Genomic DNA, 24,915 nt, shown 5'->3' with positions numbered 1-24,915 from the left:
TATAGTGTTCATCTTGACGTCTTCAAATTCAAAGACTCTTCGCTAGCTGGACTTTTCCATTTAAAGAGAGTATACAGGGATGGACTCCTTAAGATTTTTCTTTTTTTTAATAATAGATGATGGGAAGAGAGGCTAATTTCCTCTAAAAATGAGGCTTTGCTCCTGATATTGTACAGTATGTGTGTGCGTTTAATAAGTTTTCCTTTTCAGGAATTATTGGATCTCCTATCAAGCTGGGAGGCTTTTCAGCTAGATAGATAGTGAGGTTATGTACAGTCATAGGATGGTTTTGTTTGCGGATGTGAACATAATGTTTTATAGATGTAAGTTTTATAATATTTTTTCCACTGTCTTTCTTTCTCTCTTTGCCTATTCAAGTTATTAAAAGCTCAAATACCTACTCCCAGGCTTGGGAGTTACTGTCATTGTGTTTTGGACAGACGGGGACAACGTCTACTGTAGTGGGGGGGAGTATGTAGCGCTGGTAGATTTGCGATCTACCATCTGTTAGGTAAATTTAGTAACTTGTTCATTAGGAAGGTTAGATTTGCCTCTGTTTCAGCTTGGCTGACGTTGCGTGTGTTTCCATACTGAGCCGTGGGTGTCGCTGTTACCGCTGGCTAGTGTTGGAAGGGCAACATGTCTAAGCGTATGGATGCTCTTCTGTCCCGGAGACAACTCGGTGGAGGTGGTCCTCCGAGTTGCATTCTGGGTGAGGGTATTTATGGGACAGACGCCATATTTTGGGGTTCGTTTTTACAGCCACCTGCTGGCCCTCCTGGCTGACAGGTATGCGTTAGAGAGCTATCTCGTGGTCCTCTGTTCCGGAGGCCCACGTTGCTGCGGCGCAGGGGTGGGCCCAGAAGCTTGTCTGGGGCCTACCACAGCGGCCGAGGAATGGTCCTGAGCTGTCAATCCAAAGGGAGGAAGCTGGACAACTGAGAAGATACCAGGGGAGGACCCGTCATGGAAGGATCATGCAATGTGCTGGTCTAGAGAGGGGCCTGGTGACTCGGTTGGAGGACGTATCCCAAAGTAATTATACAGCATAGTGTTGCCAGGTTGGCTTAAAGGTTCAAGCACTGTGACTGACATTCACCACAAGAAAAACAATACATCCTGTGGCAGAGGATTGTACGGGTTTATCCCAAATAAGTCTGTGTCAGAGACTTTTGTTTGTGCTACGTACTGGCTGCTAGGCTAGTGAGAGAGGCCTATCCAGGCGTGCAAGGAGTGTGTTCCACCAAGGGAGTGCATTCTTTTGAAATATTCAACCCCAAGGACATTTGTCAAGAATCTTACTAAAAAGGTATTTGAGTTTTCCTCTGCGGTTCTCCTTCTGCCTCTTTCCTGCTACTTTCTTCGTTGATGGTTTAATAAAGCATTGAAAACGTACTCAAGTGTTGGTGCGTGTGTCGTCCAGAGGTAAACTCAACGGAACCCTAGACCCGGTGTCGGTGAAACAGAGGGAAGGAGAGTGAAGGTAACAAGCCCGCTTAAACCAGCAGCTCCACCTAGTCCTAGAGTTATTGCTACATAATGTGGATCGTGACTAAAGAAAGGTTGAGAAACTCTGCTCTACAACAAAAGGTTGGGTGCAGCATTTAAAAGTACGTATTTTGAATCTTCTGAGGGCGCGTTCTACCAATCCTGCCAGAGGACGGGCCTAGGCCTTCTACATCAGCCTTGTGTTGTGTAGGTAGTTGTGTTTCCTGACTCCATCCATCTCTATGTGTTCCAGGAAGTATACATTTCTGTGTACGTTCCGAAGACAACGTGCATAGTGCTTGTGGTGCAATTGCTCATGGTAACCAAAGCACGGCCAGCAAATGTATGTTTTCTTGCCTGGCCAAAGACGCAGTGAATAAAAATGCATTCAACCCTGGAAAAGGTTTGGGAGCTTCTTTTGGTGTGTTTGTTGTGCATAGGGAAGCGAATGGACGGCCTCGTGTGCAAAAACACACAAAAAAAGTGCGAAAAAACACCCATTTGTGTGGTGCACGGATGAGAACTGCACCTTATTGTAACACTTTTGGATTTTATTGCATATTTTATGATTTTTTTTTATTAACTTCCACCATTTTCTTTGATCACCACGATCTTGAATTTCACCTCAGCCACAACAAAAGCCCTCCTACCCCCTTCCCGCCTCTTTCTATGGTTCCCTGACCTAAAATAGGGCGCGAAAGCGCCGAAAGAAAAAAAAAAAAAAAAAAAAACAAAGCCGTGACGCCCGACTGAGACGACGACGACGGACGCTCCCTCCCCTCCCTCATCCCTGACGGACAGCTACCGCGGCCAATGGCAATTAACTGCGCTCGCTCCCACAGCCAATGACCGCCACGGAACCTAGAACCTCCCGCCGAGGGTCCGACTGACGCTCCTTCGGGCCAATGGCTGCGCGGGCGGCGCAATCGAGCGCCAATGCAACGAGAGAAGGGGCGTCGCCGTTTCTGAGGGGATGTGTGTGCCGTGTAATGGAGTCTCAGTCGGTGAGCGGCCATTGAGAGAGAAGGGAGCTGTGTGGTGAGGGCGGTCAGTCGGCGGGGATTGTTCGGTACGGATCGTTCTTATCGTTTTTTATACACTTTAGCCGCTGTCTTCGGTCCGGTGAAGCCCGCTTTGCGCCCGTCGGGTGTGCAGCTGTCCGGTGTGACCCCTCGGAAGGTTGGCCCGGGAAGATGGAGATGAAGAAGCGCATCGCCCTGGAGCTGAGGAACAGATCCCCGGCTGAGGTGAGACAATTACCGCCCCCCATACTTACACATTACCCCCCCCGACTATCTCCACCACCGGGGGGGGGACACAACACTAAGGGGCCCCGCATAGAACCTCCGGGGAGAAGAGTTCATCTCCGAGCACGAGGGCGAAACTTTCCATGTGTGGAGGAGGAGGAGGAGGGGGCCTCTTCATATCACCTGGGGGGGGGGCCTCATATCACCCCCAACATCACCCCCAACATCACATGGGGGGCCCTCATATCACCCCCAACATCACATGGGGGCCTCTTCATATCACCTGGGGGGGGGCCTCATATCACCCCCAACATCACCTGGGGGGGCCCTCACCTTCCCCCCCCCACATCACATGGGGGGGCCCTCACCTTCCCCCCCCCCACATCACATGGGGGGGCCCTCACCTTCCCCCCCCACATCACATGGGCCCTCACCTTCCCCCCCCACATCACATGGGGGGGCCCTCACCTTCCCCCCCCCACATCACCTGGGGGGGCCCTCACCTTCCCCCCCCCCACATCACATGGGGGGGCCCTCACCTTCCCCCCCCCCACATCACATGGGGGGGCCCTCACCTTCCCCCCCCACATCACATGGGGGGCCCTCACCTTCCCCCCCCACATCACATGGGGGGGCCCTCACCTTCCCCCCCCCCACATCACCTGGGGGGGCCCTCACCTTCCCCCCCCCACATCACCTGGGGGGGCCCTCACCTTCCCCCCCCCACATCACATGGGGGGCCCTCACCTTCCCCCCCCACATCACATGGGGGGGCCCTCACCTTCCCCCCCCCACATCACATGGGGGGGCCCTCACCTTCCCCCCCCACATCACATGGGGGGGCCCTCACCTTCCCCCCCCCACATCACATGGGGGGGCCCTCACCTTCCCCCCCCACATCACATGGGGGGGGCCCTCACCTTCCCCCCCCACATCACATGGGGGGGGGCCCTCACCTTCCCCCCCCACATCACATGGGGGGGGGCCCTCACCTTCCCCCCCCACATCACATGGGGGGGGGCCCTCACCTTCCCCCCCCACATCACATGGGGGGGGCCCTCACCTTCCCCCCCCACATCACATGGGGGGGCCCTCACCTTCCCCCCCCCCACATCACATGGGGGGGCCCTCACCTTCCCCCCCCCCACATCACATGGGGGGGCCCTCACCTTCCCCCCCCCCACATCACATGGGGGGGCCCTCACCTTCCCCCCCCCCACATCACATGGGGGGGCCCTCACCTTCCCCCCCCCCACATCACATGGGGGGGCCCTCACCTTCCCCCCCCCCACATCACATGGGGGGGGCCCTCACCTTCCCCCCCCCACATCACATGGGGGGGCCCTCACCTTCCCCCCCCCCCACATCACATGGGGGGGCCCTCACCTTCCCCCCCCCCCACATCACATGGGGGGGCCCTCACCTTCCCCCCCCCCCCACATCACATGGGGGGGCCCTCACCTTCCCCCCCCCCACATCACATGGGGGGGCCCTCACCTTCCCCCCCCCCCCCACATCACATGGGGGGGCCCTCACCTTCCCCCCCCCCCCACATCACATGGGGGGGGCCCTCACCTTCCCCCCCCCCCACATCACATGGGGGGGCCCTCACCTTCCCCCCCCCCCCACATCACATGGGGGGGCCCTCACCTTCCCCCCCCACATCACATGGGGGGGCCCTCACCTTCCCCCCCCCACATCACATGGGGGGGCCCTCACCTTCCCCCCCCCACATCACATGGGGGGGCCCTCACCTTCCCCCCCCCCACATCACATGGGGGGGGGCCCTCACCTTCCCCCCCCCCCCACATCACATGGGGGGGCCCTCACCTTCCCCCCCCCCATCACATGGGGGGGCCCTCACCTTCCCCCCCCCACATCACATGGGGGGGCCCTCACCTTCCCCCCCCCACATCACATGGGGGGGCCCTCACCTCCCCCCCCACATCACATGGGGGGGCCCTCACCTCCCCCCCCCCACATCACATGGGGAGGGCCCTCACCTCCCCCCCATCACATGGCGTCCGTCACGGGGGGGGGGGGCCTCTCGTCCGTCACGGGGGGGGGGCCCCTCTCGTCCGTCACGGGGGGGGGGGGCCCCTCTCGTCCGTCACGGGGGGGGGGCCCCTCTCGTCCGTCACGGGGGGGGGGGCCCCTCTCGTCCGTCACGGGGGGGGGGCCCCTCTCGTCCGTCACGGGGGGGGCGGCCCCTCTCGTCCGTCACGGGGGGGGGGCCCCTCTCGTCCGTCACGTGTGGGGGGAGGCCCCTCTCGTCTGTTGTGGGGGACCCACATCACACCCCCATATATATTAAACAAAACTAAAGTGATTTTTTTTTTTCCTAAAGTTTAGGATGTAGTGGGAAATGGTTAAAACACCTGACCATTTCTTTTGTTTTGCTGTGTCCAGCTGGAGAGTTTTTTTTTTTCACTTCCTATCTTGGCAAAACATGGAAGTGAGATCAGTGGCGGCTGGTGCTCAATTTTTTGGGGGGGTGAAAACTGAAAAATTCTGAAACCTACTAAATGCAGCCTCTGTGCCCACTGACCCCACACACACACCCCCACACACACCCCCACACACACCCCCACTCTCTCTCGTGTGGCTCGCGGCTCCCCCCCCCCCCCCCGCGCTGTGGTGACGACCTCCGCTCCAGCGTGTGTCTCCTCCGCTCCTCTTCCTAAGCACCAGGCATCCAATAGGGTGGCCTGGTGCTTTGGCCAATCAGGAAACAAGTCTGATGCCCTGTCTTCTGATTGGCGGGGAGAAAGGTTAGTGTGAAAATAATGAAAATTAATTCGCTGTCAGGGTGCACTTTCTGCGCCCCAATCCCACCCTATTTTGAAGCCTATTTCTCTAATCAGGTGCTTCAAAAAGTACCACCCCCTCCATGGGGAATCCATGTGTCCGGTGTCCTGAAAGGGGCCAGGCGAATGGATGGGGGGCGGTGCCCACAATGTACGGGCCGCCACTTTGAGAGATAATCGGTAACAAGTTAGGAGAATTGCACTGAGAGCGATGCCATGAAAACAATTGACCTCCATTGGAAGATCTCCCCTCTATTGTGCTGACCTCTGTAAATCTCTGGATTCTCTCTCCTCCCCTTTCAGTACCAGAGAGAGGGAATGGTCACCAAGAAGAGAAGGAATGTCCCTTGGCACTGGACAATAAAACTTGACTGGGACTCCAACCCTACTACGCTCTATCAAAAATGAAGTTTTTATAGAAGTTTTTGTTTGAATCCACAGCTACTTTAGACTTTCCCTTGTATCCTGCTAGTGTGTGTAGTGTTTCCCTTTCATATTTATTTTCTAAATGTGTTTTGGTCCGAAGGGTAGCATTGTGATGTTCGGTGTGTCTCTCTCTATTGCATATAGGACCCCGGCCTTCATTAATAGTGAGCACAGCATCCTGCTGGTTCTGGCCATTGGCTGTGAATATGTGCTTCTCTAATGGGTTATTCATCCTTATCTGTTTACATAGCCGGCCTCTAATACAGTAGTCTGTGAGTCATCCTTTTATTAAAGTGATAGTATAGCAAATCAGAGGAGGTGGCTAGACACACACAACTCATTTTCCGTCTGACATTCGCTCTTTGGGTGGCCCTATCGGCACCCTCCTGCCTGACATTCCTCCATTGACATATCTAAGGAGGCTTAACAATTGTTGGATGAACACGACATCCAATCGGATTCATGCGCTGATCAGTTACTTTGATAGCTATAAGCCGGAGTTTTGTCCATCTGTGCTGTTTAGTGTGGATGGAGGAATCCGATTCCTCTCTAGAGCTGTGTATGGCCAGCTTGTTCTTTCCAGGATATGCTGATTATAGTTGGTTTCGGTTTGCGATAACGGCAGATTACACATTTGGCCGTGATCACGTGATGTTGCCATTGCAGGGCTGATTGTATGTATAGCACATTCCTGCAGTACCCATAAAATCTGCCCTCTGCTAGTCACACCTTACATAGTAGGTGAGGTTGAAAAAAAGACACAAGTCCAACCTTAGTAAGAGGAATTCTGATTTGTTGCTTTTCTTTGGACCTGACACTGTTTATAAAAAGGCTGCTGTAGGTCTGTTTTTACCACACACAGTTGGGCCTGAAAGTGGAAATTGACCCATAAGAGCTTGATAGAGAATATTCTTTAGCAAGGAACATGCATTCCATATTATGCTACCAAAATTAGTGTGTGCTGTAAATTGCCTCCATAATTGCTCCTGTTTCTCCTTGCTGGAGGCTGCCATTTTGCTAAAGCTCAGAGCAGCAGTAAATCTTTAGGCTATCCATCCGCAGATCAGCCTCTACATTTTAGGCACAGTGTCAATAATGGAGAACAACTGAGCATGTGCAGAGTGAGACAGCATATTGCCTGAGGTTAAACAGTATAGGCAACTTCGACCCTCCAGCTGTGGTGAAACGAGAAGTCCCATGAGACATTGCAAGACCCTGACAATCACTGGTATGACTCCTAGAAGCAGAGGCATGATGGAATTTGTAGTTTTACCACAGCTAGTGCCCAGGTTGCCTACCCCTGGTATAGGCACTTATTTCTAATGATTACATACATAGCTATACTTGCATAAGGGGCCAACCTGAAGTGATCTATCAGGACTTAATTTTCTGAGTAAAGTTCCACTTTAAATTTGGCGGCTGAGCCACGGAGTGTCATTTCTATAATCTCCTCTATTACAATAACTGATGTGCACAGTGTATGTTGTCTTGTTAAAATAAGCCGTTCTATACCTCCATTTTATAGTCCTGCTGGGCGCTCACGTGACCGGCCGCCTCTCTCCTCTACCAGTCTGACAGCTACAGCGCGAGGGGCCAAGAAAACCCAGCTGACATCAGCGAGGAGGAGAGACAGCCGGTGAGCGGCACTCGGAAATACAGTATAGAACGGCTTATTTTTAGAAAACCACGTACACTTTTACGTAAACCACGGCACATCGGTTAATGTAATAGAGGGGATTGTAGAAATGATGGCGGCAGTCGGTGCTGACAGGCAGGGAGAGGACGGAGGAGAGCTGCGTAAGACGGAGACATGTAAACTGACCAGTGTCAGGGCTCAGCAGGCATGATAAACCGTGGTCCCTTTACAGAGGAGAGCGCAGAACCAGGCAGGATCAGCCAGGTATTTCAGGTGATACAAAGGGCCAAATTACACAGTACAAGCACTGTTCATTTTTTTTTTTTTTTTTTGGGGGGGGGGGGGGGGGTTACAAATGCTTTAATGTGGGATGGGGTAAAAACCCTGTACAATTTTTACCTCTGATAGCGGAAAACAAACACTCCTGCGCACAAGTGAATTACCAGATGGACTAGATTTCTTAATGGATAATGCCTCCGGCCTTGCTGCCCCCAGGGATAGGTGTATCCTAGCAGTTGAAAAAAGCAGAAAACAAGGGAGCACCAATCTTGTGCATTATCCTTAGATATATCTTATTAAAAAATGCTGGTCTCCGAGGAAGGTAATTCTTTGAAACGCGTCAGCCGGCAGTGGCCCCTGTATTCTCCTCTGTTACCGTTTGGAGTCTGTTGCCACTTTGACCAATTGCTATAATTTGGAGACTATTATATATTACCAATTTTTACTTCCTGTCTGGTGCTCTGTTGGAGAGGTTTAGTCCTCCTAGTCTTGCTTACTATGTTTTTTACCAGACAGGGAATTGTAGGGAACTCTGACAGCAACTCAGACAAATCAAGTTGGAGCCCCTGATAGACTGTCTTCTTGTTGTAGTCACCTTCACTTTGTGTTTGGAACTGTTGTCAGCAGGACAGGTAGTAAGGGGAAATCTCTGGGCTTGTAAATCCAAGAAAGTACATTGCCCCAACACTCCATACACTCCCTTCATATGTTGGAGTCCTTCACTTCTCCACACACAATTCAGTATGATGCAATGGAAAAGCGGCACACTGATGATGTCATCTTAGGCAAAACTTTTATGAGCCGACCACTCCTGACATGTTTTACCCTATGGGCGTGAAACATATCAGAGGGGTGGTCCTGGGGGCTGGACCTTGTGCTAATGCTCATCAGCTGATTAAAGCTTTGCCTGTGACGATATCCTTGTGCAACATTTCTGTCGTAGCTCCTGAACCTCTTTGGGTCATTTTTAGGCCTACCCATAATCCTTGCACACAATGGTCAGTTGTTTAAAGCTGAGTTCCACCCAAAAATGGAACTTCTGCTTTTCAGAATCCAAACCCTCACCTGGTGTCACACTTGGCCCCTTTCAGGGGGGAGTAGATACCTGTATAATCCAGGTATTTTGCTCCCACTTCCAGGCATAGGTAGAGATAGCCGCAGTATCCGTGGATATCTATGCTATGTCCGGAGCCTCCTCCGTCCCCCCCAGCGCGACTTGCACAGTAGGGAACCAGGCTGTGATGCCGCAAGGCTTCACTTCCTGATTCCCTTAACGAAGATGGCGGCGCCTCCACTCGAGAGCCATGGGACAGATTAGCTTCAGGTGAGGACATCGCGCGCCCTGGACAGGCGAGTGTCCATATTTTAAAAGTCAGCAGCTGCTGTATTTGTAGCTTTTGAAAAAAAACGAAAAAAATTGGCAGAACTCCACTTTAAACTTCTCATGTCTAGCAAAAGGTATATTGTTTTTTGATGCGAGCTGCAATCCAACTAGATATTTGGCTGTCCTTGGATCATCTGTTAGAATGTCTTGGGCCCCTTTCACACTGGGGCGGTGGGGGCGTCGGCGGTACAACAGCACTATTTTTAGCGCTGCTGTACCGTCGTTCTTGCAGCTGTATTCAGCCGCTAGCGGTGCGGTTTTAACCACCGCTGGCGGCCGAAAAAGGGTTAAAATCACTCGTACAGCGCGGCTATAGCCGCGGTATTGCCGCGGTATAGCCGCGCTGTCCCATTGATTTCAATGGGCAGGAGCGGTGAATACACCGCTCCTTCACCGCTCCAAAGAAGCGGTTTGCAGGACTTTTTTCACCGTCCTGCCAGCGCACCGCTTCAGTGTGAAAGCCCTCGGGCTTTCACACTGAACAAACAGCGGAGGCTGTTTAGGGGCGGTTTGCAGGCGTTATTTTTAGCGCAATAACACCTGCAAACCACCCCAGTGTGAAAGGGGCCTTAGATAAGTTTAGACCTTTTGTTATTTAGTCTTTGGGTACTTTTGTAATACGCCGATAACTAATGTTGCAAGTATCTGAAAATAGAAGCGCACACCGGGGGAAAATGCCTGGTTCAGAGTAACAGGCTTCCACGTGGCCTCCACCCGAGCCACGTCCCTCTAACACGTCCCTCTAACACATTTAGGCCTCTTGCACACGATACTCCTCCTGTTTTGAGCATCTACTTTTTCAGACTTTTATTTTTTTTTATGTATTTTCACGCATGGGCGGAAGCTTGTTCCCAGAATGTCAATGGACAAATCTGTGTGTGTGAATTCGTGCATTACTGACCAAAAATGCAGATTTTTCTTTCATTTATTTATTTTTTTTTTTTTCTTCAATATCTTTGATAATGGGGAGATTTACTAAAACTGGTTACTATGCACAGCTGCACTGTACCTGCCAATCAGCTTCCAGGTTTTAGCGCAAGGTGTTGCTTTTGCTTTTCTTTTTCAATGTTTTTGTGAACATTGAAGTTTTATTTTTACCGCTTGTATTAGAATGTTAAGGTCAGCATGACAGGCCTATGTATTTAACTGGCTGCCAGCAACCTCCTGTTTTTCTGAGGGGGTGGCCATGCTTTTGCACACTTGTTGAATAGTTGGAGGCTGTTACTAGACCAGAATAAACAGGCGTTTTATTCAGCTTGCCAGGGTTATAAAGATTTAGATTCCAGTTGAGCAGCTGATGCAAACACAAGTGTGCTGGAGGTGTAAATTGTGCGATGAAAACTCTTTTATGGAGAGGGAAGGCTGCTAGCTGCAGTCACTAGTTGAACTGGCACAGATAGATAAGGCGATTGAGCTCTTATCCATCAACTGAACTGGCTGCTAACATAATACACGCCCTGAAGGTGGGGTCACATGTGTAAGGTCACACAGTTCCTCCAATCGCTTCCCCTTTTTTTCTTTTTTTTTTTGCGCCAAACTACTTCACTTTTTAATCTACGAGCAACTAAAAGCTGCCGGTTTATGTCTTGTACCTAAACACATTGCCATGCATTTATTTTCTTGGGTATATGTAATTGCTTTTAATTCACTCTTGCATTCTTTGCTGTATGTCTGTGTCTATTCACGGTTTTGAAATGTACAGGTTTGACAATTGCTGTATGTAAAACTCATCTGTGTGCAGACATTATAATTGACACATCACAATAACCTAATTGTGACTGCCAGAGTACAACTCACAGCAGCCTTGATAAAGATATACTGTATTCAATTATTCTGTCTGCCCTTGTAAAGCGCTGTGTACAGTATTTCACAAGTGTACACCCCTCACATTTTTGTAAATATTTTATTCTATCTTTTCATGTGACAACACTGAAGAAATGACACTTTGCTACAATATAAAGTAGTGAGTGTACAGCTTGTATAACAGTGTAAATTTGCTGTGTACACCCCTCACATTTTTGTAAATATTTTATTCTATCTTTTCATGTGCCATGGTCCACCAAGAAAGTTGAGTGCGCGTCCTCAGCATCATATCCAGAGGTTGTCTTTGGGAAATAGACATGAGTGCTGCCAGCATTGCTCTGGCAACCTGTGAAGCTCTGGTGAACTCCATGCCCAAGAGGGTTAAGGCAGTGCTGGAAAATAATGGTGGCCACACAAAATATTGACACTTTGGGCCCAGTTTGGACATTTTCACTTAGGGGTGTACTCACTTTTGTTGCCAGCAGTTTAGACATTAATGGCTGTGTGTTGAGTTATTTTGAGAGGACAGCAAATTTACACTGTTATACAAGCTGTACACTCACTACTTTACATTGCAGCAAAGTGTCATTTCTTCAGTGTTGTCACATGAAAAGATAGAATAAAATATTTACAAAAATGTGAGTGATGTACTCACTTTTGTAAGATACAGTGTGTGTGTGTATTTTTCCCCGAGTCTCGTGTTTTTTAATAGTCAACAGTCACGGCTTTTTCCATCTTCATAGATTCCTTTTAAGGGCCAGTTCACACTACATGCAGTCCAGTGCATTTTTTTTTTTTCTTTTTTTCTGCATCAAAAACGCATGGGAAGTAGGTTATATGGTTTTCAATGGCATAGTTTACACCAGTGCTTGCTGTTCCAGTTTCAGAAAAAAGGTAGAACATGCTGCATTTTTTTTCAGGACTGTACTGGAACACTGTAAAACGTATCAAAAACGCACAAGTTCACCAAAAACACACTGCAACACACTTGTCCTTATTTAAGGTTAAGAAAAGGGGGGGGGGAGCATTGGAACGCATCAAAAACACGCATGTAGAAAAGCACCTGGGATGCAGCCGGACTGCGTTTCTATGGTGTGAACTGGCCCTAAAGGTTTGTGTGCAGTTCAGCTGTCATTGTTTATAAAGTTAAAGGCTATACTGATCTCCACAGCCTTGCTTTACTCATTGATGGTTTTTGTGTGTGTGGCTTGAGGTACGGTAATCTTTTTAATAATGCCCCAGTTTGCTTTGACAGCTGCTGTTGAAGCGATCATCTTGCGGCCCCCGTGTGCCGGCTGTCGGCTTCTACCAGTGACTTGTTACTCTCAGCAGATGTTTCAGCATGTAGGTCACTTGATACAAAAGCCCTGTGACTCCTTCATTTACTGTAGATGTGTTTGAGATCATGGAAGGGAAGCTGCCTCAGAAATGCTCTATATTAGGAATAGTAGCAATTTTACATGGCATAGGTGTGTGGACTTGGTTTTTTTTTTGTTTTTTTTTGTTTTTTTTTTAATTGTAGAGTGCAGATTTGACACATAAAATGCATATATTGTTTGAGGCAGGGAAGCTAAAACAAGGGTGCTTTCAGTGTATTGCACAGGGTGTGTATTGCTAGAAGACAATGTTATGATTTCTTTTGTTCTCTGGAACTGACAATGTATGTGACTTTGTCCTCTGGTTGCCTTAAGGCTCACCATACATGTTGCAATCTGACTGTACAATCAACTTTAGATTTACCAAAGCTATGCAATATGAATACCAAACTTAACCAGTGTATAGACACTGGGGGACACTCGTACAATCCCCCAGGAACAGACCTGAGCAGCCAGTCACTTGGGGTACAGTCAAAACCCTTATAAACTGCCTGTGTACTGCCAGGTGTGGTCACCTATGTGAACTTAGCCTTATAGCTGTTACTGTAAAAAGAAGGGAAAAAATGGACACTAACCAGTGCTTTTAAACACTCTTCAGATGCAATACATTACTTTATGGCTGTACAACTATTTTCATAATCTATTGGTCAGCAGAGTAGTGGTCCTGCATACAAAATGCATTGTTTTCATTTCTTTCAAAAACAGAGCAGCACACATACAGCTCAGTACACCATCCATACATTGCCATATATATCAGTACACCATCCATACTTTGTCATATACCATCCATACATTGTCTGTATATACAGTGCAGCACACAGCTCAGTACACCACCCATACATGTCAGTAAGTGCCTGAGAACTTATGAATGTGAGGAGCAATGCCTCATGGGACATGTAATCCTGGACAGGAGACGGAAGTGAGTGATTCTGAAGGCAGAAGTGTTTTTTTTTTTTTTTTTTTTTTTTTTGCGCGCCTTGCAGTAGGGACACTCTCTATACTAATACTTTGAAGGCAGGAAGGAGGATCCAGAGACGATGGTGGTGGACACCAGAAGAGGAGAACCGGGACTGCTCTGTGCAAAACCATTACACAGAGCAGTTAAGTATGACAGGTTTGATTCATTTGGATTAAGGGGTTAATCAACAAACTATTCGATAATGAAAATTGTTCGTTGCAGCCCTACACTACTTTATCTATTCTGCATTTGTTCTTGTTTCAAAGAAATAAGCTTTGGTCTGCACATCATGTCAGTAAGCCCTGGTTCACACCCCTGTGACTTGACAATTTTTTGCACTATTTGTGTGAATTCATTGCGACTTCCTTTGACATCTTTTAATTGAAGTTGCAGTGTCAGCAAGCCTCCATTAACACCTTGCTGACCATCCCATAGTAAAAATACGTCATTATTTTGATTAATACCGGTGTTTTGGCAGCCATAACCCCAATATAATTTTTTTTTACTGTGGCCGAATCTGCGTCAAAGTGGTCCCGCAGGAGGAATGTGCCCACCCACCGCATCCCGGTCATTCTCGGGCTTGTGTAATGGATCAGTAAAGCCCGGGAGTGATCCAATGCTGCCGTTTGCTGGGCAGAAAGTTGAGTGAAGCCAAGATGGCCGCCACTCATCTCTATGCCCTTGAAGGACTGGAGCCGGGTCTGATGTCTCAGTTCTTGGGCCAGAACTTTTTTTTTTTTTTGTTCTTTTTCTTTTATAGGTAAAAGATCTGAGGTCTTTTTGACCCCAGATCTGAGGGCTTGTCATCCATATCTATTACAAGGGATGTTTGCATTCCTTGTAATAGGAATAAAAGTGATTAAAAAAAATAAAGGGATGGTGTAAAAAATAGGTTTGGATTTTACATGTGCAGGACGCGCCTTCTTTAAAAAAAAAAAAAAGTTGCTATCGGCGGTTACAATTGCCAATTTCTGCACCAGATCAGCTGTGCTCTTTCCGCTTTGGACCCTATATCAAGCGTGGTGCTCGACATCAAACCCCACCCCCACCCAGGGTATGTAAACTTATGAGCATGATTGTATATGTTTAATCAGAAGGGGGCGTATGGAGATTGAACTGTATGTATGGCTTCTGTTTGTGGCAGAAGGAGTAGCATGGGGGTTAAGAGGGAGGGGTTACATTTATATGGTTATTTTATTCCCTTCCCTACACTGGTGCAAGCTCTGTGTTCTTTTGTATCCTCCGATCCACTATGAAAATGGATATATTTTTACCAGATTCTCACCACTACCAATGGTGAAATGCACAGACACTGCTCATACACTGGACCTGTTGCTGGAAGTGGTCTCTTCATTCCAAGCAGAGGCAAAACGGCAGCATACTTGGCGGTTTGTCGGGATTGCTGCAGGTGGCCATTCAGAAACACAAACCGCCTGCACTGTGGTCACAGAAGGTGGTACTTAATGCATAAAGATGTGCACTTGGCAAAGGTTTGCTTTAAGATGTGAACGTTGTGGTTGTAGATTCTAACCACATAACTTTGTTGCTCCGTTAAACCAATTCCACATCTTTATAAACCAGATAACATGCCCAACGTTGTTTTAACTCCCCCTGTGACGGTTTAAAATAAGGGTTTCTCAATCACTGCTCTGTTATAGTGATAAGGTGGCCACAGCATCAATAGTTGCTCAAGGCAGCAGAGTCTACACACAGTGCTGTAGAAATGTTTATTAGTTACAGGTGTGAGGTCACGGTATTGCTGCATCACATTGTGTCACTGTAGAGACAGACCACTTGTTATAGATTCCAAACATTTCTATTAATTATATAGCGCTGTCAATTTATGCAGCACTTTCCATATATATTCACATTGGTCCCTACCCTCAAGGATCTTACAATCTAAGGTCCCTATTGGATTGTAAGCTCCCAGGAGCACCGTCCCTTAACCCTCATGCATTGTATTTTTTGCTGTATTGTGTTTTTTGTTTTTTTTTTTGTTTTTGTTTTTGTTTTTTTGCTTTGAATTGTAAATGTGAGTGTGTGTCTTTTTGACCCTCAGATCTCACAATAAAGAGGACTTTCATGCTTATTTCTATTACAAGGGATGTTTACATTCCTTGTAAAGGGAATAGGTGATCAAAAAAAAAAAAACTCCTTGTCCCTCCTAGCTTGCACGCAGAAACGAACGCATACGCAAGTTGCGCCCACATATGTAAACTGTGTTCAAACCACACGTGAGGTAACGCCGCGAGAGCAAAAATTTTAATGCAAGACCTCTAACACTAAACAGGTAACCTGTGTAAAATTTAAAGTGTCGCCTATGGCGCTTTTTAAGTACCATTCCACAAGCGTGCGCAGTTTTGAAGAATGACATATTGGATATCTATTTACTCGGCGTAACATCTTTCACATTATACAATTTTTTTTTTAATATATATATATTTTCTTTATATTCATTATATTTTTTCATATTCTTTTTTTAAAAAAAAAAGTGTTTGAAAAGACCGCTGCGCAAATAGTGTGAATATAAAAATTGCAACAACCGCCATTTTATTCTCTAGGGGTCTCTGCTAAAGTGTGTGTGTGTGTTCCTGCGTATTCCTGTAAGCAGCATCTTTGGGGTGGTGAGGGAGTGGTGTATGCACTGCCCGCACCACCCCAGTGTGAAATTAATTTTCTAGCGAATAATACGAATTTAACTTGTAGATGTCAGAAAAGGGCCTGGTCTTTAACCACTTCCCGCCGTATAGCAAAATAATGACCGGAAAATGGTTGTTATTCTGACTAGGCGTCATATGAAGTCCATGATCGCACGCCCCATGGATCGGTTGTTTCGGTCTGACACACCGCATGTCCAATTGAGGTAAAGAGCCTATGACGTGGGCTCTTTACCACGTGATCAGCTGTGTCTAAGTGCTGTGTAAATAGGAAAAGCTGTGTTTTGGCTTTTCCTCTATACTCACTGACAGTCACGAGTAGAGGAAAGCCAATCGGCTGCGCTGATTATCAGTGCAGACCCATCGAGGATGACCACCAAGTAAGCCCATTAGGGATGGCACTATGTGCCCATCAGTGCCACTTATGAGTTCCCTTCAGTGAAGGAGAACTTATTTATAACATTTTGTAACAAACAAAAACTTTATTTTTTTTTTTTTTTTTTCAAAATTTTGTCTTTGTAGCATAAAAAAAAAACCCAGTGGTGATGAAATACCACCAAAACAAGGCTTTGTGGGGGGAAAAGTTTTTTATACTTTTTTTTTTTTTTTTTATTGTGCAGAGTAGCATGACTGCGCAATTGTCATTGTCAATTTGTCTGGGCAGGAAGGTGTAGAAGTGTCCTGTATTGAAGTGGTTACCTGTCACAAACATGGGAAATTCAGATGTATGTGAAAAAGTACACAAGTCAACGTGTGTGTATTAAAATAAAAAAAAATCAAACTAGTAGATCAAATGCAAATCTTGACTTCACCTGTTAAACCTGACACACAGGCTAACATGCAGGGGCGTTTAGAGGCAGAAAGAAAATTGCTAGGCGCCCCTATGATCTATGTTACAAACATCCAGTGTGCATAGGACTGAACTCTTCACAAATATAAATATTTGCTTCATTTTCTTTCAGTTAGTGGACTGTGATTACATTGTATTTTCTGCCTTCCACCTGTTGGCAGTAACAGTATTTACCCTTCTGTTTTTCTGAACAGGTGACGGAGTTGGTTTTAGACAATTGCCGGTCTAGTAATGGAGAGATTGAGGGTTTGAGTGATGGATTGAAAGAGCTGGAATTCCTCAGCATGGCCAACGTAGAACTTTCTTCTCTGGCAAAGCTTCCGCAGCTGTCAAAACTCAGAAAAGTAAGTGGTTTGTTTTCTTTTTTTTTTTTTTTTTTCCCTAAATTGTGTAGCCAGGTGCAACTTGCTAACCCTACATTTAGTGATATTGGCAGTGACTGATGTCTTGTACTTGTAATGTTGATTTAAGCGCCACGACAGCTGCTGAGTGATGCGATCTATTAGAGGTTATAATGGACATTATAGGGCATTGTGTAGCTTAACCAGTTGTCCATTAATGGGAGTGGGGGCTGGGTGACTTGTAGCAGTCAGTGGTAAATTGTGTAAAGTAGGTGATGGGCTTTCAGATGGAATTGACCATGTCTACAGTCTGCCAAAGGTACCCCTATTGTCCCTCTTTCAGGGTTAGGGAACTTTGGCACTCCTGCTGTGTTGAAACTACAAATCCCATCATGCTTGTGGCTCTGCCTTGCCTCATGAGACTTGTAGTTTAAAAACAGCTGTGCCCCAATGCTGTGATGGCAATAAACTTAAGGTGGTCCTAAAGGCTGAAGGTTTTTACCTTTTTATGCATTAAGGTTAAAAAAAAGTGTTTAAGGAGGGATTGTCATTTAATTGTTCCATTGTGGGGATGCCAGGAGAAGACACTGGGATGGACATGTGCTCCAGTGTTTTGAGCAGCAGAAGAAGCCTTTGGATACTCTGTAAGATCAGGCCCTCATTGGTCCTCCCTGTGAAAGCTGATCCCTGCTAACTTTTAAAATGTAGTATAGCTTTTTTGGATTTTGGTTCTTAGATGCAGTGTAGTTCCAAAGTGGACCTGGAAGAGTCTTTGGCCACACCTGATGAAGCCGACTCCAGTGAGGACAATCCTATTGCAGTAGGAGTGGCTGTCTGTTCCTTTTGGGGGAACACAAGGCAAGGGGCCCCCAGAACGATTAGGGAAGCATGTTCTGAGATCACCTGTGGTGGTAGGCAGTGCAAAGACATGTTACAATCATAGAAGTAATGCAGCTAGGCCCAATGTGAGGCAAGGCCTTGAGTATTCACAAATGCAAGTAGTTGGTGCCACGGGTTTCAGGTGGGGGAAGTGACCAAGGGTACAGTAGGCAAGCAGCAGAAGACTGGAGTTTTTTTTTTTTTTTTTTTTTTTTTTTTTTTTTTTTTTTGCTGCTTCCTTTAAGGGCCCTTTCACACTGAGGCGGTGGCGGTAAAACGCCGCTATTGTAAGCGGCGCTTTACCGTTGGTATTCGGCTGCTAGCGGGGCGGTTTTACCCCCACTAGCAGCCGAGAAAGGGTTAAAAACCATCGCAAAGCGCTTCTGCAGAGGCGCTTTGCTGGCGGTATTGCCGCGCTGTCCCATTGATTTCAATGGGCAGGAGCGGTGAAGGAGTGGTATACACTCTGCTCCTTCACTGCTCCGAAGATGCTGCTAGCAGGACTTTTTTTTCCCCGTCCTGCTAGCGCACCGCTCCAGTGTGAAAGCCCTCAGGGCTTTCACACTAGAGACACAGCAGCGCCTGTTTCGGGTCGGTTTGCAGGCGCTATGAGCGCAATAGTGCCTGCAAACCGCCTCAGTGTGAAAGAGCCCTAAGTCAGGGACGACAAATTGATATTTAGAAGCCAGTCCAGGAGCCAGTTTTGTGTGTTTTTTTTTGGGGGGGGCGGGGTTTGCTCCATTGACAAAGAACCTCTAGAGTTAGGTGCTAGCGTGCTGTAGGCTGAATGGTGAGAAAGGGAGAGCACGCAGCAATACACTGGTTGACATTGGCATGTGATCCCTTGGCCTTAACGGCAGGAAATTTGAAAAGGCCCCCAATAATGCAAACTGTTAGGTAGCTTCCTATGAGACACTGTCACACCTGAGGCTGTCTGTAGACCTGGAAAATGCTCTGCAACTAAAGACAAACTTCAGGTCTGGAAAGTGCCACAATGTCAAACCCAGCATCCAAGTACAACCGTATTCCAGGCTGGCCCTGCACTTCTAGTCCAGCTGGGTTTGGGTACAGCCTCTGAAGTGAGTTCTGGGGAGCTACCTGAGATTTGTGTGGAGACCAGTCAATGTAGCAAGACGTTTTGGTTGAAGTTGCCTTCTAAGGCCTTTAAAAGTGATGGGTCAGCTGTAAAGCCACTGGGATCACTTTTTACCAGAAAGGCCATCACTGCTGCTAAAAAAAAAATACCAGGATCAGGGCTGCAGCCCCAACCCAGGTATAGCCACTTGTTCCAGAGGCCTAGGAACAGTAAGTGATTTTAGAGGTGGTTTTTATTTTATTTTATTTTTTTTTTCCCCTCCTGCCTTATGCCAATCCTGTCATAGACCCAAATTGCATCTTTGTTTCTTACCAGCAGGGGATGGGTGCAGGCAAGTGTTGTGTAAGCTGGTAAGTTAGGCTTGCTGTACATTTTAGAAAAATCCTACTTTTCTGCCCTTCTACAAATGGCTAGGCACAAGCTCATGTGTTGCATTCTGGTTTGTAAAATTGTGTAATCCATGCTTTACATGATGGAGCTGCCTCTAGAGGCCCAAACACTAACATAAGATAACAAGTGTGTGTTCTGTCTTTTAGTTGGAGCTCAGTGACAACAGTATCTCAGGAGGCCTGGAGGTGTTAGCAGAAAGGTGTTCTAACCTCACTTATCTCAACTTAAGTGGTAACAAGATTAAGGATCTGAGCACAGTGGAAGCTCTTGTAAGTACATCATGTCTTATTTTCCTCCATTCATGTGTTTATTGTTAGACTTTTTTTTTTTTTTTTTTTTCTTTATCCCCACATAAGTGATAATTTAATTTTTGTGCTGAGACTTTTCATATCTGTCAGCGTTTGTTCTTTAAAGTACAACTGGCATTGTCATTTTAAATACCTTGCCATTACAAAGATACAGGTTAATGTGCAAGAAATACACTCCTAATTACTTGCTGTAGGCTGACAACACAGCTTTTTGTGAAAACCGATGAAAAAGGAGCAAATAAGTTAATTGGTTGGGTTTGTATACACCAAAATTACCAAGTTGTACTTGATGTTGATCTGTCATAACCAGTGTGGCCATGTTGTGGGGTCACCACATATAGTAGATATAAAGTCTACACACCCCTGTTTAAAATGTCAGGTTTCTGTGATGTAAAAGACAAAACTTTTTCCACCTTTTTAATGTGACCTATAACTGTAAAACTCAGTTGAACAACAAAATGAAATCTTTTAGGTGGGGGGAAGTAAAAATTAAAAACTAAAATATGGTTGAATAAGATTGCACACCCTTAAAGAGGAAGTAAACCCTGGGGGGTTTTACTTTTTATTTCTCTGCAAAGGTAAATCTTAATGGGCTACTATGCTTCACATGCTAGCCCATTATGTGTCACTTACCTGAAACCGAAGCCTGCAATGTCTCCGTTGTCCCCCACTAGCCGGGATCGTCCATCTTCACCCCTCTTCCTTCCGTGGCTGCGAACTCCGGCTCTGTGACTGTGGAGCTGGCAATCACGGCATGACCCCTACTAGAAACTGCACAATGTGCCCTTTCAAAAGGGTGCATGCGCCAATGTCGTCGGTGCTCGGCTTTTTAGTAAATATCTCCTAAACCATGGAGGTTTAGGAGATATTTCAAGCACCTACATGTAAGCCCTGCATATAGGCTTACCTGAAGGTAAAAGTGGTTGTACAGGGTGTACAACCACTTTAAGCTAATACTTTGTTAAAGCACCTTTTTAATTTTATTACAGCACTCAGTCTTTTTGGGTATGAGTCTATCAGTATGGCACATCTTGACTTGGCAATATTTGCCCACTGTTTGCAAAAACACTGTCAGTTTGTAAGGGCATCTCCTGTTGCACAGCCTTCTTCAGATCACCCCACAGATTTTCAATCTGATTCAGGTCTGGCCTCTGGCTGGGCCATTCCAAAACATCTTCTGGTGAAGCCATTCCTTTGTTGATTTGGATGTATGCTTTGGGTCGTTGTCATGCTGAAAGATGAAGTTCCTCATGCTCAGCTTTGCAGCAGATGCCTGAAGGTTTTGTTCCAATATTGACTGACTGATATTTGAAACACTTCATAATTCCCTCTACCTTGACTAAGGCCCCTGTTCCAGCTAAAGAAAAATGATGTCAGAGCATAATGCTGCCACCAACATGCTTCACAGTGGGTATGGTAGGGTTTTTGTGCAAAACATATATTTTGGAATTATGGCCAAAAAGTTCAACCTTGGTTTCATCAGACCATAACACATTTTTCCACATGCTTTTGGGAAACTTCATATGTGTCTTTGCTTCCGTCTTGCCACTCTACCCCATAGCCTAGACATAGGAAGAATATGGGAGATTGTTGTCACATGTACCACACAACCAGTACTTGGCAGATATCCTGGCAGCCCTTTTTTTAATGTTGCTGGAAGCCTCTTGGCAGCCTTTTTGACCAGTTTTTTTTTTCTTGTCTCCATCAATTTTGGAGGGACGTCCAGTTCTTGTTAATGTCTCTGTTGTGCCATATTTTCTCCACTTGATGATGACTCTTCCCTGTGTTACATGGTATATCTAATGCCTTGGAAATTCTTTTTTTACCCTTCTCCTGACTGATACCTTTTAACAATGAGATCCCTCTGATGCTTTAAAAGCTCTCTGAGGACCATGGCTTTCGCTGTAAGATGTGACTAAGAAAATGTCAGGAAAGACCTACTAGAACAGCTGAACTTTATTTGGAGTTAATCGGAGGCACTTTAACCACTTGACGACCGCCTCACGCCGATGTACGTCGGCAAGGTGGCACGGACAGGCAAAATCACGTACATGTACGTGATTTGCCTTCCGCGGGTGGGGGGTCCGATCGGTCCCCCCCCCCCGGTGCCCGAGGCGGTTGCCATTTGTTCCCGGGCGATGAGAGGTGAGGGGGCGGCCATCCATTGTTGGCCACCCCCTCCCGATCGCTCCCGGCGAATGAAAATGCTTCCTTTCCCTCTGTAATGTAAACAGAGGGAAAGGAAGTGATGTAATCTCGAGTCGGTCTTTTTGATCCGACGCTGAGGAGAGAAGACATCCAAGTAAGTCTGCACAACACTACACATTCAGTAGAACACGCCAGGCACACTTGTCACCCCCCGATCACCCCCCTGTACCCCCTGTCACTCTGACACCAATAGCATTTTTTTTTTTTTTTTGCATTGGTGTCAGTTAGAAGTGTTAGGGCAGTTAGGTTAGCCCCCTTTAGGTCTAGGGTACCCCCCCTTAGGTCCAGGGTACCCCCCTAACCCCCCCTAATAAAAGTTAACCCCTTGATTACCCCCCGTCACCAGTGTCGCTAAGCGATCGTTTTTCTGATCGCTGTATTAGTGACACAGGTGACGCTAGTTAGGGAGGTAAGTATATAGGTTCGCTGTCAGTGTTTTATAGCGACAGGGACCCCCATATACTACCTGCTAAAGGTTTTAACCCCCTGATTGCCCCCTAGTTAACCCTTTCACCAGCGATCACCGTATAACTGTTACGGGTGACGCTGGTTAGCTAGTTTGTTTTTTGTAGTTTATTACAGTTTATTATAGTTTATTATAGTTTTAGGGCACCCGCCGTTTATTACCCTATAAAGGTTTAACCCCCTAATTGCCCGGCGGTGATAGAAGTTAAGTTTTTAGGATCAGATAAGGTCTGCGTCGCCCCAGGCAGCGTCAGGTTAGCGCCAGTACCGCTAAAACCCACGCACGCAGCATACACCTCCCTTAGTGCTATAGTATCTGAACGGATCGATATCTGATCCGATCCGATCTATACTCCCCAGCAGTTTAGGGTTCCCTGAAACGCAGTGTTAGCGGGATCAGCCCAGATACCTGCTAGCACCTGCGTTTTGCTCCTTGGCCCAGCCCACCCAAGTGCAGTATCGATCGATAACTGACACTTACAAAACACTAAGCACACATAACTGCAGCGTTCACAGAGTCAGGCCTGATCCCTGCGATCGCTAACAGTTTTTTGGTAGCGTTTTTATACAGTCGCCAACAGTCAGGAGCTTTTTTGCCTGTGAGTCTCACTAGTGTACCCCTAAATTTAGAGGCCAAAATGGCAAATCGAAGGTACACTAGTGAAGAGGCCTACACGTTTCTGAGTATGACAGATAGTGAAGAGGAAGTCACTCATCTGTCAAGTTCAGGCTCAGAATACGAACCTGTAGAGGACAGCGGCTCCATGACAGATAGCTCTGACGACAGAGTTGTGGTCCCTGCTAGAGTCAGGCGTACCAGACCCCATTCTTCTTCTTCTGTCCTTGAAGTGCAAGAACCGCAGGGCTCTCGTATGGAGCAGAGAAGTACTAGCGCCGCTATTCCTTCTGGTGAACTGGCAAGCACCAGCGGCCTAGTACACCCTGGTCGTACATCCAGCACTGCAGTAACACTTGGTGACGTGGCGAGTCCCATAAGTGCAGTTCAAGCTGGCGAGGTGGCAAGCACTAGTAGTGTCCCGCTGCCACCAAGAAGACAAAGACAGGCCCGTCGTGCCCATAGTGCCCCTCCTGCTGCATTGGCCAATCCGAATTGGGAACCTTCCACTTCTGCAGCACCCGTACTTCCCCCTTTCACTGGCCAACCCGGAATTCAGGTGGAAACAGTTGACTTTACGCCACTGGATTTTTATTCACTGTTTTTCACCGAAGATCTCTATAGATCTATTGTGGACCAAAGCAATTTATACGCTGGTCAACACATCGCCGCTAATCCCCAGTCCTCCCTTGCCAGAGATTGGAGACCAATTACGGTCTCCGAATTTAAGACCTTTCTGGGCCTTTCCCTCCTCATGGGGTTGAATAAAAAGAGTAAGTTGCGGTCATATTGGTCCACTGACCCAATTTACCATTCACCCTTGTTCTCTGCTTCCATGGCCAGGGCACGATACGAGCAGATTTTGCGGTTCATGCACTTCAACGACAATGAACTCTGTCGTCCTCGTGGAGACCCTGCATACGATCGGCTCTACAAAATTCGGCCCCTCGTAAACCACTTCAACCAACGTTTTGCAGACTTGTTTACCCCCCATCAAGTTGTCTGCGTTGATGAGTCCCTGATTAAGTTTTCTGGCCGCTTGTCATTCAAACAGTACCTTCCCAGCAAGCGTGCCAGATACGGGGTCAAGATGTATAAGCTCTGTGACAGGGCCACAGGCTATACATGTAGATTTATGGTTTACGAGGGCAAAGATAGTCACGTAGAGCCGACAAACTGCCCTGACTACATAGGAAGCGCTGGCAAGATAGTGTGGGACTTGGTGTCACCCTTATTCGGAAAGGGGTACCACTTGTACGTGGACAATTATTATACGAGCGTGCCACTTTTTAGTCACTTGTTTGATCAGCAGATTGGAGCATGTGGCACCGTGCGACCTAATCGCCGGGGCTTTCCCCAGCGGCTTGTAGATTCCCGTCTTAGGCTGGGGGAGAGAGCCTGCTTGAAGTATAATAATTTGCTCGCTATGAAGTGGAGGGATAAGAAGAATGTTTTCGTTCTCACCTCCCTTCATGCAGACACGACGACCCAAATTTCTACGGCGACTGGTGTTGTGGAGAAACCCCTCCTGTGTCCACGAATACAACCTTAATATGGGAGGGGTGGACCTCAACGACCAGTTGTTGGCGCCGTACTTAGTTGCCCGTAAGGCCAGACGCTGGTACAAAAAAGTGTCTGTATACTTATTTCAATTGGCTTTGCTGAATGCTCATGTGCTATACAGAGCTTCAGGACAGACTG

General features: G+C 47.2%; 1 protein-coding gene across 2 annotated transcripts in view; it reads left to right on the top strand.

Annotated features, from left to right (window-relative positions):
- Window positions 1-2,361: 2,361 nt before the first annotated feature.
- ANP32E (acidic nuclear phosphoprotein 32 family member E) overlaps window positions 2,362-24,915 on the top strand; it is a 38,651-nt gene continuing 16,097 nt past the window's right edge. The window contains exons 1-4 of one of the 2 annotated variants that reach the window (XM_073610583.1): window positions 2,362-2,492; window positions 2,594-2,735; window positions 17,106-17,255; window positions 19,764-19,886. In XM_073610583.1, the coding sequence (XP_073466684.1) occupies window positions 2,682-2,735; window positions 17,106-17,255; window positions 19,764-19,886 (327 nt within the window). In that variant the 5' untranslated portion in view covers window positions 2,362-2,492; window positions 2,594-2,681. Of the gene's footprint in view, window positions 2,736-17,105; window positions 17,256-19,763; window positions 19,887-24,915 lie in introns of both variants that reach the window. The other variant, XM_073610581.1, reaches the window with a different exon arrangement.

This window comes from Aquarana catesbeiana, linkage group LG13, assembly GCF_042186555.1.
Source record: "Aquarana catesbeiana isolate 2022-GZ linkage group LG13, ASM4218655v1, whole genome shotgun sequence".
In the NCBI taxonomy this organism is placed as follows: domain Eukaryota; kingdom Metazoa; phylum Chordata; class Amphibia; order Anura; family Ranidae; genus Aquarana; species Aquarana catesbeiana.
Note: the sequence above shows the minus strand (reverse complement) of the source record. Positions and strands in the feature narration are given on the sequence as shown.